This window comes from Corvus brachyrhynchos, unplaced genomic scaffold (genome assembly GCF_000691975.1).
Source record: "Corvus brachyrhynchos isolate BGI_N302 unplaced genomic scaffold, ASM69197v1 scaffold239, whole genome shotgun sequence".
Taxonomy (NCBI): Eukaryota; Metazoa; Chordata; class Aves; order Passeriformes; family Corvidae; genus Corvus; species Corvus brachyrhynchos.
In genome coordinates, this window is record NW_008246057.1 from 7714871 (window position 1) to 7729858 (window position 14988).

The window sequence follows — 14988 nt, forward strand, 5'->3', positions numbered from 1 at the left end:
GATATGGTTTAGTTGGCATAGTGGTATTAGGTTGAAGACTGGTCTTGATGATCTTGGAGATCTTTTTCAATCTTAATGATTCTATGTATAATAAACAGATGTGCATGCAGTATATGCACACACACACACACGCACGTATAGCTAAGTCTGTCTAGTTTCACCTTCAAGTACGAACATAGTATCTGCATTTCAATTTTTGATACCCTTCAAATTTGCTTTACCAAAATCATCTTATTGAAAAATATCAATATGTACCAAACATTCCATAGAAGTATTTCCCAGAAACTATTTTGGCATGTAAACATGCAAAGGCTTTCATAGCAGTAAATCGTAACTCATAATGTTAATTATCAGAATAAAGATTAAAAGGTAACACTGTTTCTAACTCTGCATGTAATGACTCATTTCTTGTACTTAAGTGCCACCAAGCCATACATAAACACCAGGAAACACAGCTGCAAACGTACCTCTTTAAGGTTCACTGGCTGAGCAAATATTCGAGCAGAATCCTTTTCCTGCAGCTGATCCAGAACCGATCGCAGAAGGACAGTGAATGGAATAAGCTGAAGTTCCATTGTAACCTGCTCAATCTTGACCTAAAGAAGTAACAGTCATCCAATTGAGCATTTTTCATTAACAATCTGTATTAAAGTTGTTTTGCAGCAATAGTATAGTATTTTAGATAAGAAATAAAATACAAATACATTTAAATAAATTAGTTCAGTACTACTTTCAGTATCATCAGCTGGCATTTGTCTGACGTAGGTTTTCAGCTAATGATTTTATAAGAAAAAAATCATTCTCATTCCTACAACTCCAGCTTCCCAGAACTCAAATTTGTATTTTATAGGTAAGAATTCTGTTACACTTTTACATGTATTTTTTTTGAAAAGATGTTACAAAATAACAGCTTCACAATTCACCAACAATGTAAAAGTAACATGTTTCAAATTAAATTTCAGTTATACTGCTAAGTTCAAAGTTTAAAAAGAGAATCTGATTTACAGGCTACATAAGACCAAAACAAAGAGTAATTGGAAAGACAATGTTCTACATAAATTCCAAGAAAATAATTTCAAAGAACAGAATCAACATCTTCAAATAGTTGAACGTCCTTCAGAATTTTCGTTATTTTTGACACTATTTCAATTCCTCTGTAGCTTAATTTTCAGGCCATCTAAAGAGTTATCAGCAATGCAACAGTCTTGCTATGACAAAAGTAAATTCTTAATGAAAAATTAAAGCTGTGTGTATATACATATAATATAAAAATGTCAATAAAGTATAAGCAAACACACATACATAAAATACATGTATATAAATAATAATACATGTGTATAGTAAGTGATATGTGAATGAACATGAATGATGCATAGAATTCCAGAAAACACTCCAGAATGACAAATTTTATAAGCTTGAAATGAATGTTCACAGTTTGCGAAAGTCAAAACAAAATGGTGTTTTCATAAATAAGGACCATTAAAAACTCCTAAGTGCAAACATTTTGCTTTCACAGTTTCATATAAAAGTTTATCTTTCTGCATTAGCATTTCCTCAAATCTCTTCTCCTGGCAGTGTTAACTGTAGAATGTCGTAGGACTTCAGATACAGCTTTTTTTTTTTTTTTTTTTTGGGACAGAAGGATTACAGTACATGGATCTGTATTGGGAAAACCTGAATAGATCAAATCTTCTACAGTTCTTCAGAAACCAATCGTTTTTCCAAGTCTAACAGAATGTCTTGTTAAATAATTTCTCTATACCAATGCACACAGCATGTGCAACAAACAGAAGGAGCTGGAGGTCACAGTGCTGCTCGAGAGCTCTGCCCTAATTTCTATTACTGAAATTTGGTGGGATGAATACCATGACTAGAGTGTGACTATGGATGGCTACAAGCTGGTCAGAAGGGCAAAGAGGGGAGAAAGGAGTAGCGGGGTTGCCCTTTACATTGAGAAACTAATATATTGTGAAGAGCTGTCTCAAGAAAAGCCATGAGCAGGTTGAAAGCCTAAACACTGAGGTGAGTGAGGGAACTATATTGTTGGCATTTATTTCAGATCTAGGGGAGCCTACTGACAAAGCCTTCTTGCTCCAGCTACAGCAGGCGTTACTTTCACAGGCTATTGTCCTACTGGGGATTTCAACCACTCTGACATCTGGAAAAGTAGCATGACAAGCTGTAGGAATGCATTATACTCTTGGAATGCATTATACAGATAATTTTGCATGGCAAGTAATAGACAGCCCTACGAGATGGAATGTGATAGAGGATCTGGTGGTCACCAATGCAAGTGAGCTAATCTGAGACGTCAGGACTGGAGGCAGCCAGGGCTGCAGTTATCAAACATGGATGGAGTTCATACTCCTCAGAGATACAGGTGAGGTGAAGAGTAAAATTAGCATCCTTAATTTTAGGAAAGCAAACTTCCAGCTGTACAAGGCATTTGGCCATAGGATGCCATGGGAGACTGCCCTCAGAGAGAAAGGAGCAAAACAGAGCTGGCGGCAGATCTTGAATGTGTCTTAAATAAAACACAAAAGCTCTTGATACCTAGGTTTAAGAAATCAGGAAAGTAAGGCAAGAGACTGGCAGGGGTAAGTTGAAACTTGACTGAGCAAACTAACAGGCAAGAAGTGCACAGGCAGTGAAAGCAGGGACAGGTACTTTGGAAAGACTAGAGGGATGCTGTCTGGTAGCCAAGCCACCCTGCATGATATTTGCAAAGTCATGGCAATGAAGTGAAGACCCAGGTGACTGGAAAAAGAGAAACATTGCACCCATTTTTTAAAAGGCTAAAAGGATGACCGTGGGAACTACCAACCTGTCAACCTCACATCTGCTCCTGCAAACATCATGGAACAGACCCTCCTAGAAGCTATGCAAAGCTTCCATGTGGGGGACAAGGAGATGATTTGAGACAACCTGCACAACTTTACCAAGGGCAAGTCCTGCCTAACCAACCTAGTGGCTTTCTATGATGGAGTAACTCTATCAGCAGACAATGGAAGAGCTATGGATGTCATCTATCTGGACTTCTCTAAGGCCTCTCACATGGTCCCCAACAACATCCTTCTCTCTAAACTGAAGAGAGATGAAGATTCTCTAAACTGAAACTGATGAAGATTCAATGGGTGAACTGTTCCATAGATAAGGAATTGGCTGGATGGCTGCATCCAGAGAGCAGTGATCAACAGCTCAGACTTAGGATGGAGATCAGTAATGACTGGTGTCCCTCAGGGGTCTGTACTGGAACCAGAAATGTTTAAGACCACAGGATCAAGTGCACCCCCAACAAATCTGCAGATGACACCAAGCTGAATTGTGCAGTTGACACATCTGAAGGACAGGATGCCATCCAGATGGACCTGAACAAGCTCAAGAAGTGGGCCCCATGGGAATCTCATGGGGGTCAACACCGTCAAGTTCCAGGTCCTCCTGCACCTGGGTTGTGGCAACCCCAAGTATCAATCCCGGCTGGGGAATGAACAGATCCAGCCCTGTCAAGAACTTGAGAGCAACGGTGGATGAAAACCTCAATATGAGCCAGCAGTGTGCGCCTGCAACCCAGAAAGTCAAAGGTATCCAGGGCTATATCAAAAGAAGTGTGGCCAGCAGGTCAAGGGAGGTGATTCTGTCCCTCTATTCTGCCCTCGTTTGACCCCACCTGGACTGCTGCATCCAGCTCTGCAGCCCCCAACACAAGGGCATAAAGCTGTTGGAGTGAATCCAGAGGAGGGCCACAAATATGATCAGAGAGAGGACTGGAGCTCTCTTCTGAAGAAAGGCTGAGAGAAATGGGGTTGTTCACCCTGGAGAAGAGAAAGCCCAAAGGAGACTTAATTGCAGCTTCTCAGTAGTTAAAGGGGGTTTATAAGACAGATGGGGACAAACTGATTAGTAAGGCCTGTAGTGACAGGACAAGGAGTAATAGTTTTAAACTAAAAGAGGGTAGATTCAGACTACATATAAGGAATAATTTTTTTAAAGTGAGGGTGAAGCATTGGAACCACAGGTTGCCCAGAGAGGTGGTAGATGCCTCATTCCTGGAAAAATTAAAGGTTAAGTTGGATGGGACTTTGAACAATCTCATATAGTTGAAGATGTCCCTGTTCATTGAAGAAGAGTTGGACTACATGATCCTTAATGTTCCTTTGAACTCAAGCCATTCTATGATTCTATGAAAATTTTACATATTTTCAATAGTTTGAATGCACAGCATGCATGTATATTACTTGACCCTATGTGAGGATTAAAATACAGCAGTCCTTCTACTGAAAAAACTGTGTGTGAGAATACTTAAATTATCTTTCCTTCAGAAAAGTTTCACCAAATTAAAAGGTGCTCCATTTACCTGTTCTCTTTTTAATTTTTCACGTTTACGTATAAGTTCTATCAATAAACGTGCTCTTTCAAGATCGTGGCGCAGCCTTTGCCAGTACTTCAATTTTTCTTTTAAGGCTTGCATTTCTTCATCATCTTCTCTCTAAAAAAAGAACCAAAATGTTTTCATGAAATGAAAAATGCATGCCTCTTTTTATACAATACATACAATATATTATATTATACAATATAATACAATATAAAATATAATACAATATACAATATATATACTATATATATATTATATACAATAATATACAATATTATACAATTGTTCTATACAATTACAGAACGTATGCATGTGAAGGGAAAAACTACTGTCTTGTAGTTATGGCACTTGGTCATAAGCTTCATGCTGCAAGAAGAGAAAACTTGTGGTCAGGGTATTTTCCAGAGTTACTCAAGGGTCTAATTGAAAATAAAATCTAAACTGGACAGCAATCCTGTGGCAAAGGCTACTGACATCAGAAGAAGCAACATAGCAAACAGCAACCTAGAAATCCAACAAGCTGCAAAACACAATACAACTTTTGCATCAAAATCCAAACTAGGTGAACACCATCAGTTTCTTCAGGAACTCCAGCCTGGTAGAAACAAATTTTTCATGTGGTCATCACAGTCCATGTCCCCCACACCCAGCAGAACTAGGACACACTTGTAACAAAACAAAGTAATTATGGCTTGTGAGGATGGGAGATGAAAAGCTGTTTATTAGATAATACAGTAACTTCAAATGGTACTGCAGGTGAATAATGCAGCAATACACCCTTTTGGAAAATGGATGGAAGAATTTAATTTACGCATTTTTCAGAGTAAGTAATGTTTGAGCATTTGCATTATTTAGATTGATTTGTACATACAAAACCCAGTGATTGTTTCCCTTTACTATTTTTCATATGGAAAAGGGAGGATACTGGAATTCTACTTACAGGATTCAAATGGTATTCGTAATTCACCAGAAAAGAGGCCATAAAGAAACAGAAGTCCTGATATTAGCACCAAGTACACAAAAGAAACATCTGCTTTGGAAAATTATTACATTTGAAAAATGAGAATTTTATAAAAGCATCTCTTAGAGATATCCAAAACTTTGCATGCTTGCCCGTAACTAGCATAATGCAATATACACTTGATAAGTCATCTTGGAGGGAGGGTGTTCTCAAAGCTAAAATTAAAACAGTAAATTCCATAAGCTATAAAATATAGAAGACAGAGGTATTAAGCAAAGTGCCTAAGCAGATGAACAACAAACAACACCACAAATTATTACACTGAAAGCCATAAATTCCTTAAGAAAAGGATAATTTAGAAGTACCACAGGTCCACTAAAAGAAGCTTGTCCAATTTTTCAGACAGCTGGCTCTAAAAAGAAAACTACAAAACCTGGAAGTTTAAAAACATTATCTAATAGATTTGCCAGTGCTATAATTCTATCATCTGCGTTGTATTTTATTGCTTTATATACTTTGCAGAGATAAAGCTTAGTTCATTTGAATCTCTGACTTCACTGAAGTTGGAAATACTTAAAATATCAACTATCTCTGTACTAGAATATAGCAGTCTGGAAATAGCAGTTTGTTCCTCTTTTCAATGAGAAAAAAAAAACAAACCAAAAAGAAAAACAACCTAAAAACTGGAGCTAGAAACTTCTAGTTCCCTTTCCCAATGACTATTACAACTGACAGTCATAATTTCTTTTAAAGAGTTAAATCTTGACATAAACAGAACATAATTTAACTGCTGGGGTCAAAATAGTTCAAAGTAAACTCTGACATAAAAGAATATTAATATTTTCAATTCCATAAAATTCTCAAGAGACTAACTGAAATAGGAAGTCTACACTGCCACTAATTGCTGCTCTCCTACACCCCTTCATCTCTGAGTATAGACCCCATGTGTGGAAAAGCAACCTAACTCTTAACTGACTTAGCTGTACTATTTTTTCACTTCTACTGTTTTTCAGAACCAAAATTAAATTGTGGTGACTGCCAAAAGTAGAAGGCTTGTCATCCCCTTGCTTGCTACCATTCAGAGTCTGCTCTTTTGCCCTATGTAACTGTGCAATTTAAGAAACTGGGGAACCGAGCCTGATGAAAGCTAAGTCAACAAAGCCATACTAGTTTTAGGGTGGGTCAGGAAACTTAAATACAGCAAGAAAAAATGATGGTACAGCAGGCTTTAGGGTAGTTTATTAGAGACTTAAGTATTTGGCTAAACCTCAAGGTGCAGTTGCACTCAAATAAAATAAAAATCTTTTACCTGAATCAGTTGTTTCACCAATTTCATTCCACAGAATAGGTACATACTTGTCAATCTGCGGATGTGACTCAAAATATCAAGAGCACCCTGTTTGCCCTTTATTTTTTTGTACACATACACTACCTTTCTAAATGGCACTTTGGCTTGGGGATCAATAGCAAGCCTCCAATCTTTTGACACTTCTGTGCAAAGTAATGTTGGCAGACAGTTTACAGCTTAATAGCTAAGATAACCCTCCTCTGCCCTAATCTATTTACTACGTGACATACAATAGATACTTTAATTAGATTAAAAGATCCAGGCAAGTTGAAGAGAGTGTGATGGAGTGGTTTTCAACAACCAACCAGTAAAAACTTGACAGAAAGAGTTCCTTTCAAAATTTTTAGCTTTCTGATAAAAATTTTATTAACTTTCTGGTAGGAAAGTTCTTCTTCTTCTAAGTCTTTCTTTCTCTATAACTGTCCTGAGAGCCACCAAGTTTCATTTGGCTGATGACACAAGAAAATTTCATAAAGAAACTCTTGTTTGGAGAGGGACTCTTCATCAGGAACTGTACTAATAGGACAAGGAGCAATGAGTTCAAACTGAAAGAAGGGGAATTTAGATTAGATATTAGGAAGAAATTCTTTACTCTGAGGGTGGTGAGACACTGAAACAGGTTATCCAGAGAAGCTGTGAATGCCCCATCCCTGACAGCGTTCAAGGCCAGGTTGGGTGGGGCATTGAGCAACCTGGTCTAGTGGAAGCTGTCCCTGCCCATGGCAGCAGGGTGGGAACTAGATGATCTTTAAGGCCCCTTCCACTCCAAACCATTCTGTAAGTCTATGATTTTCCAATGTACTTAGTTCTTGCCGAACATAGTATTACCTGGAAAAGCTAAAACTTACACATTTATTATGATGCCATGATGATTTTTCGCCTTTTCTTCAATATACCTTTTATTTATCCTCAGTGCTCTTAGCATGCATACTTGTAATTCCGTAAGTCCGATAACTTAGCATAGTCCTAGTATTCTGTTAAGCCAGGAGATCAAACATCCTGGAAGCGTCACAGATGGAGGCTGGAAAGCCCTAGACTGTCCTGAGAAACCAAGGTCCTCTCTAGAACACATCCTGTAAACTAAGATTAGGCCCATCCAGGGGGGAATTCCTTGGGATGGGGGGATACCACACTAATCACTCAAGCCTCTCATTAGAGAATCTTTGACAGATATGCTCATTTGCAAGGTCTATAAATTGTATACACGATCTATCGAGTGGGTGCATGTCGGTGCATTCCACCTTGGCGAAGTGGTGTACCATAAGGATCCTTATTAAATACCGAGCTAAAAACCCTTTTTTCCCTTAACCGTGTCTGGCTCTCAATTTTTAAGACCAGGGAAAGGCATCAATCAATACTGAGGGAAGAGGAAAACAGTTTTAAGTCTACACAAAGAACATGCAGCAACTGAGAACTAGTCTCACCATTAGCACGCTACCAGTCTCTCCATATTAGCAGGAACACTGCCAGTGTAGCACCATATCCCTCCTTATTCTGGATGTGAATGTGTGAGAACAGCCTCACTCCTTACAGAGACTGTAACTTAATAGGATACAAACAAAAACAGAATGACAGTGATGAAATTGGAACTTGAGCAATACAATTAAGTTTTATTAGCATGCTCTGCTGGACTTGTATGACAGTCAGACAAAGCCATTTAGTGGCTGCAACTTGTGTTCTTAATGAAATCTTCAGTGCAGGTGTGACCTTAAGTCATCGGCACCTTCTTCTGTATTTCTTCTAACAGGGGCTTTAAACTAACTTCACTACAGCAGCAACAAGCTTCTACATTTAAATTTCACACCTTATTTTCATTCAAGCGTTCTTAAAGTTCAGGGAAAAAAACTAAAATAATGAGGATGTAAATTTATTAGAGTATTCCAATAACCTTCCTTAATTTCTAGGTGGAGAGAGAAGTGAGAGTATAAACCATTCTCTTAGACAGTTCCTTGTTCCTGCAGATTGTGAGGCAGTCCAGGTCTTTTTGCCTCATTTAGAACTCTTGGACCTTCACAATCATACCATAACTGAACTCTGAAACACATTTATTAGGAAGTAAATCTAGGTCATGAAGACCTCTCCCTTTGCCAAATTTGTTCTAGTAACCAGAGAGGGATCAAAATCACATTCTACTACACATCCTGAAACCATTTTCAGGGTTTTGGTTCCTCCTTATAACAGTTCTTTTCTGTTTAAGTAACAATAAAAAAAAAAAATCTGAATCTGCATTACATCACTGTTTATGCTTCTTTGACTAACTGAAAAATCTATGTAGGTTTCTTGATATTCTGACTCCCTCACATAAAATAAAAATAATTTTCCTACCTGGACTGAAATTAACAAAATAATCATGCCTATCTAAAAATTTTTGTGAGATTTTTCTCACAACAGCTATGCCATAGCTGTTTATTAATGTCTTGATCATAATTTGGTTTATACTTGGTAGTAACAAAATACATTAAATGCCTTGCAGTTATGACTACTTTAATAAATAGATATTGAAGGTGCTATGGAGAAGACACAATGTCATACACAGGACACTTGCTACTCACTGAAAAGCACTAACTACACATTTTTCATCAACAGAATCATTTAACACTCAGCCTGCCTTGAAACCAGATTTTACTTTTCAAAGAACAAACGTTTTAACAGACCAATATAAATAGCTTCCAATTTATTTAGAATATATTTTTATTATTTCCTTATTTAAGAATCATTCTCAAATTAGAAAAGAAAATTAAGAAATACTGTTTGTACCAAAGTGTAAATAGGCAACTGAATTTTAAAATGCTGATATCAAAGGGCCTATTTTATTTAAATCAAACATCAGTTACAATTACAGTTTTATTGTCACAGTCATTATTTAAATACATAGAAATGTTGCAGCCTTATCATGCCATCCCAGAAGAAAACTGGCACGTTAATTTTTCAGACACTAACAGTGATCTAGTTCTCTACTGCCACAATAGCATCACACTTCTGTGCTTCACTTCAGTATTTCATAAGGACTCAAGCTCATTTAAAAAAAAAGTTTATTATCTGAATAAATGAATTTCAATTATTATTAGGTAACACTAATTAGATAAACTGCCAGGCATCACTCTTCAGAACTTCTGAGGCAAAAGTAAAAGATTAATCAAATTTCAAAATGGAGCAATATAGAAACAATAAAAACAAGATGAACAAGTGGTCAATTTATATTCAAAGCTGACTCCACCTGAAAGGAATCCTGTAACTGGAATTTGAGAATCTCAGCTATGAGAAAAGGCTGAGAGAGCTCCAACTGTTTAGCCTGGAGGAGAAAAGGCTCAGGGGCAGAAGTCTCACCAATGCACATAAATACCTGAAGGGAGGAGGCAAGAAGATAAGAGCCAGGCTCCTTTCAGTGGTGCCCAGTGACAGTAAAAGAGGCAATGGGCACAAAGTAAGAATGCACATCAGAAGAATGCTGGGGTTTTTTTAAATTGTAAGGGTGACCAAGCACTGGCACAGGCTGCCCAGAGAGGCTGCAGTTTCCACCCTTGGAGATATTCAATAGCCAACTGGACATGGTGCTGGACAACCTGTTCTAAGTGGCCCTGCTTGAGCAGTGGGGTTGTACCAGGTGACCTCCAGAGGTCCTTTCCAATCTCAATTATTCTGGAAATTATTAATTATTTTTCCAGAGGAAAAGCTAAAAAAATAAACACACACACATGACAGAACAAATAATTAGGAAGCAGTGTTGACCGTGGTATTTTTATGACTACTTCAATCAATGACTTAATTCACCAAACAGAAATACAACTCTAACAAAAATAATAGTTCCACTTTAGAGGGGGAAAAAAATTCAATTTAATACAAGTAAATTATTATAAAATTAATTCCTAAGTTTTAGAGGCTGTTTTACAGGAAGTCAAACATCTGGGGAACGGAAAGAACACAGCCAACTACATATTCCATTCAATTAAAAAAGGTAATGGGGATGCAGTAAGAATTTCCACATCATGACGCTTCACAGCATTTCAAAGTCTGTACACATGGATCCACACAACTCAGAAGTTTTAATTATTTATCCATTAACTTGAAGCCAAAACAGACCATGTGGAGTCACTGTTTTGATGTTTTTCAGAAACTTAACTCGTAGGAGTGTACAACTTAACTTAGGCATGTCTACAATCCCACTTAACTGTGTCAAAAGCGAAACCAGAAGTTGAAACAGGTCTTTGAACTTCAACAACTTGTCTTTTGTTCTGTTATTACTGAACAAGGTGGGAAATACAGATCTGAATTTGAAAACTGTAAACTAGCTGTCTTATCCTTTACCCAGTTAGAATCTACTTTTTTTTCAAGTGTCAAATAAGACATCTGCTTTGCATCTTTTGATCAATTCAAAAAATTTTTATTTTTTATCTAACTCACAGAACACTGAAGAAAGAGTTCCCAAAAACTCCAACACTAACCAAAGAAAAATGGCGTTATGATATTTGTGATGATAGTATTTTTGTGAAACATTTAAGCAAAACAAAAGAAAAAGATGCAGAATTTTTTTTTTTTTAGTATCTCACATATTAAAAAGTATTAGATAATTCCCGACTGCCAGTATAGGTAATATCACTTCAGAATATGGTAAAGAATTTATTCAGTCCTGAGTAAAAGAAAGTTTTTACTTTGTGCTAGGTTTCCTAGTTTATTTTTTACTCAATAAAATAGAAAATTTCTGATTTCTTCTTGTAAGTAAAAAGTGTATCACATACCTGTTGTGTGTTTCTTTGTGACTGTAAACTGGACTGCAGCCTTCTCAACAGTGGAACACCATTCCTAGACAGTCTTTTAAGCAACCAGTAACTGTGCACTCGTTCAACAAAATGCTTCTTTCGCTGAATGGCCACCTGATTCATAATCTTATTTAATCTAAAACATGGAAAAACTGATATTGTATTTTGCACAGCAAAGCATACAACATATTTATCTATGGAAGTTAAACATCACATATATATGAATGCATACTGTAAAAACAAAAGTAATCACTATGTTACAAATTTCTTTCAGTAAGATCCCTTCCGGTACAAGTATTTCTGAGCAGTAAATTACAACCAAGTACATCTGCTTGACACTGCAGTTTCTACTAAATACATTTAAATACTTCATAAAGCTAAAGGGAATAAATTTTTTCATAATCATTATTGGAAGAGCAATCCCAGATTAGGGCCGAAAATAAAGCTTTATGTGCATTTCATAATAATTTTCCTATTGAAAATGAAATCAGATAAAAAGCTCCAAATCACTTTGAAAATCATCAGATCATTTGTTGCCATCTACAGAAAGAATCAGTAGTTTATTTTACAGACAATACATCTTCAAACTTTTTGCATAAAAGCATGCAATGGAAGCCTTGTATTACCCTATTAATATTAAACTTTTGACAAATAAACCAAACAAAAAATATAAAACACAGGAACAATTATTATTTTACCCCAGACATATAATGAAAATAACCAAACAGAGAAGACACAAGTGAGGATGATATGAACAGTTAAACAAACTCTCTCAACCAAAATCAAACAGTATTTTCTCCAAAGTTGCTATTTAACAAATGCAAATGCTCTATGCATACACTCATTTGCAAATACTCTAGGAAAGTGCTGCATGAATATCATACACAACAATACTGATTCCTATTTTTCAAATAATGACATGTTAGATAGATGTCCAAGTCTGAAGCACAACACTGGCCTCTCAAAATTTATATTCAAAAGGAAGTTTATCTGAAACAAATCTTCAGCTCTCTGAGCCTACAGTTTGAAATTACAGCAAAATAAAAGTTAGAAGAAGTTAATGGTTATAGAATTAAAATATTTTCTCTTTGCATGATAATGCTGGTATTTTTAACTGGTGGCAGCCCTTGTATAATTAACACAAGATGCCCCAAGGTACCAACCACCTGTATTGCTAGAGAGATTGTTCCTTCATTTGGGGGCAGGGGTAAATTGAAAAGAGAGCTGGATGTAAAACAGTTACAGAAAGGTTAATAACAATGAAAAGAACTCTGTTAATTCTTCACTCAGAATATTACTACCCATAGCAAAACTCTACCATCGATAGTAGGGGGTTTATCAGATATTCTCCAAAATTTAATTCTAAACCAGGCAGATATTTATCCAAGAAGTGTCTGATTTGTAGAGCAGTACCATGAGACATTTAAACAAAAATCATGACTGTATATACATACTAATATTTTTCTTTTTCCCTTTTAGAATTAGGAAGAAAGCAGTTTTGCAGTTAAGTGATAAAAGCTAAGTAGTCAAAACACCTAAAGAAAATCTAAAGTTAGAAGTAAGCCTTGGGTAAAATTATTTTTAAGAATATCTGGGAAAAATAAATATTTTTCAGACTAACATACAAGCAAATGTACCCTGAGTTCACCAAAGGTCATCTATCCCTGGGGTTTTTTTGGGATGTGAAGCAGATAAGCTGCAATACTACTCAGTGCTACAGTAACTATAGCTAAAGTTTTCAATCATCACCAGGCAAAGGCAGAGCAAACCCAGGTTTTCTTCAAAATACAGCACCATTGTGTCCTTTGGTTCCTCAATGACACTTTTTAAAATAAATAACTTAAGCTAGTTAGGCATTCTTGAAGAATTCTAGCTTAACCTAAAGCTTAGAAGGTCTGCAGATGGACTTCAGACTGTCTTGTACATCTTTCACTGGAGGGCAGACACAGGCTCCAAAAACATTTACTCAACGCAGAACAGATGTGACCCTACTAAACTTCAAACAACCTAATTACAAATAATTATAGAACACAATCAAAATCAAATAATTACTCTCACAAATCTCTTGGAAACAGTAAAACCTACTGAACCAAGTCAAAAAAAGCACAGCCAAATACACACCTATTTGGAAAGACCAGAGAATCATAACATGAAGAAAGGTGCCTTGGCTTCATGCCCATCAGATGTGGCAAGACTAGGCAAGCAACTTTAACTACAGCTTTAAGTACATTTGCCAATTCACATAACAAACCATTCTATTAATATATAATTACAATAGTAAAGTGCTAAAATAAGCTTAAGAAAAATGTTCACAGAAGACATTCTTCAACTTCCAAAATAGAAATAAACAGACAGTAATTTGCGTGCAGAAACTACTTAACAAGGGGTTGGAAACTACTCATCTCTGCTTTCCCCTCCAAATTAAACCAAGTATTTAATTTAAACACCACACATGGGTAGCAGCAATATACTTCTCAAAATACAGAGGTCTGAAATGCTTCATGTGGCAGGTATCTACAGAGCCTCTACACTATGAACTTAGTGCTAGGAGGATGTTACATCTGCTGTTAGACTCTAGCAACCCACAACCTGTATCACAGCTCTTTAACCATCCTTTTGCTTAGTCTGATACTTCCAGGTAGACTTTTACTGTCCCAAACACTTTAAATTTTGACAGGCAATACAACCATTTTGGGGAAATGAGACAACGCTGCTGGAGAACCCCAGAAGTCGCACAGACCGGGTACTGATTTAGAAGCTCCCACCACTTAAAGAAATTTGCCATGGATTCCACTTTCCTTCTTTTTTTTTTTTTTCCCCAACAAAGATATTATAAAAAAAATACTGAAGAATAAAAAAAAAGGCATGCATTTGGGCCACGTAAGGGAGAGCCATTTAAAGACTTCATCATTTTGCAATGCAGGATCTGACTTGGACATGACAGGATTAATTGCTACACTGCACTGACAAATCCCCAGAGCAGAGGCAAGGCTTAGAGAACTTAAGGCACCTCCCAGAACAACAGAAAACAGCTCAATGAAGGCATTTTTTTGCTAAGGTATCTGTCCACACTGTAACTTTTTCCAGTATAAGCACATCAAAAAAGAACAGCTTTCTGTATCATTTTCTAATGGCAAGTCAACCATACCAACAACTGGGAGAAAAAATCATAATTTTCCCTCAACTTACCAGTTATTGAAAACAAAGTACATTGATAGAGGAATTTGAAAATTCCTTAAAAGGCGCCTGTGTTCCAATGGTATTCAGTGACTGCTGCTATCTAACTGGTCTCATAAAAGAAGCATTACGTTTCAAGCTGACGACCACTGCAGCCTTTTGGCACCAGCAGTCATACTGATTCTTGTTTTTGTTTTTTTAGAGCTACATGCCAAAACTACACAGATGACAAAAACATTTTTTAGAACTGTTTTAATTGTGTCACAGCCAACTGAGTGAGCCAGTACTACTTCCTTTCCCCAGCCCCACACTGTAAAACACTATGCACTACAAACAGGGGTATCATATAACTCCCAGCTTGTCCTTAAATAAG

At 36.7% G+C, this 14988-nt stretch overlaps 1 protein-coding gene across 5 annotated transcripts in view; it reads right to left on the minus strand.

Annotated features, from left to right (window-relative positions):
• BRD1 (bromodomain containing 1) overlaps positions 1–14988 on the minus strand; it is a 56507-nt gene that overhangs the window by 32019 nt on the left and 9500 nt on the right. For all 5 annotated transcript variants that reach the window (XM_008642539.2, XM_017745962.1, XM_017745960.1 and 2 more), the window contains exons 2-4: positions 11418–11574; positions 4355–4486; positions 468–596 (exon numbers count right to left, since the gene is read on the minus strand). In XM_008642539.2, the coding sequence (XP_008640761.1) occupies positions 468–596; positions 4355–4486; positions 11418–11574 (418 nt within the window). The remainder of the gene's footprint in view (positions 1–467; positions 597–4354; positions 4487–11417; positions 11575–14988) is intronic.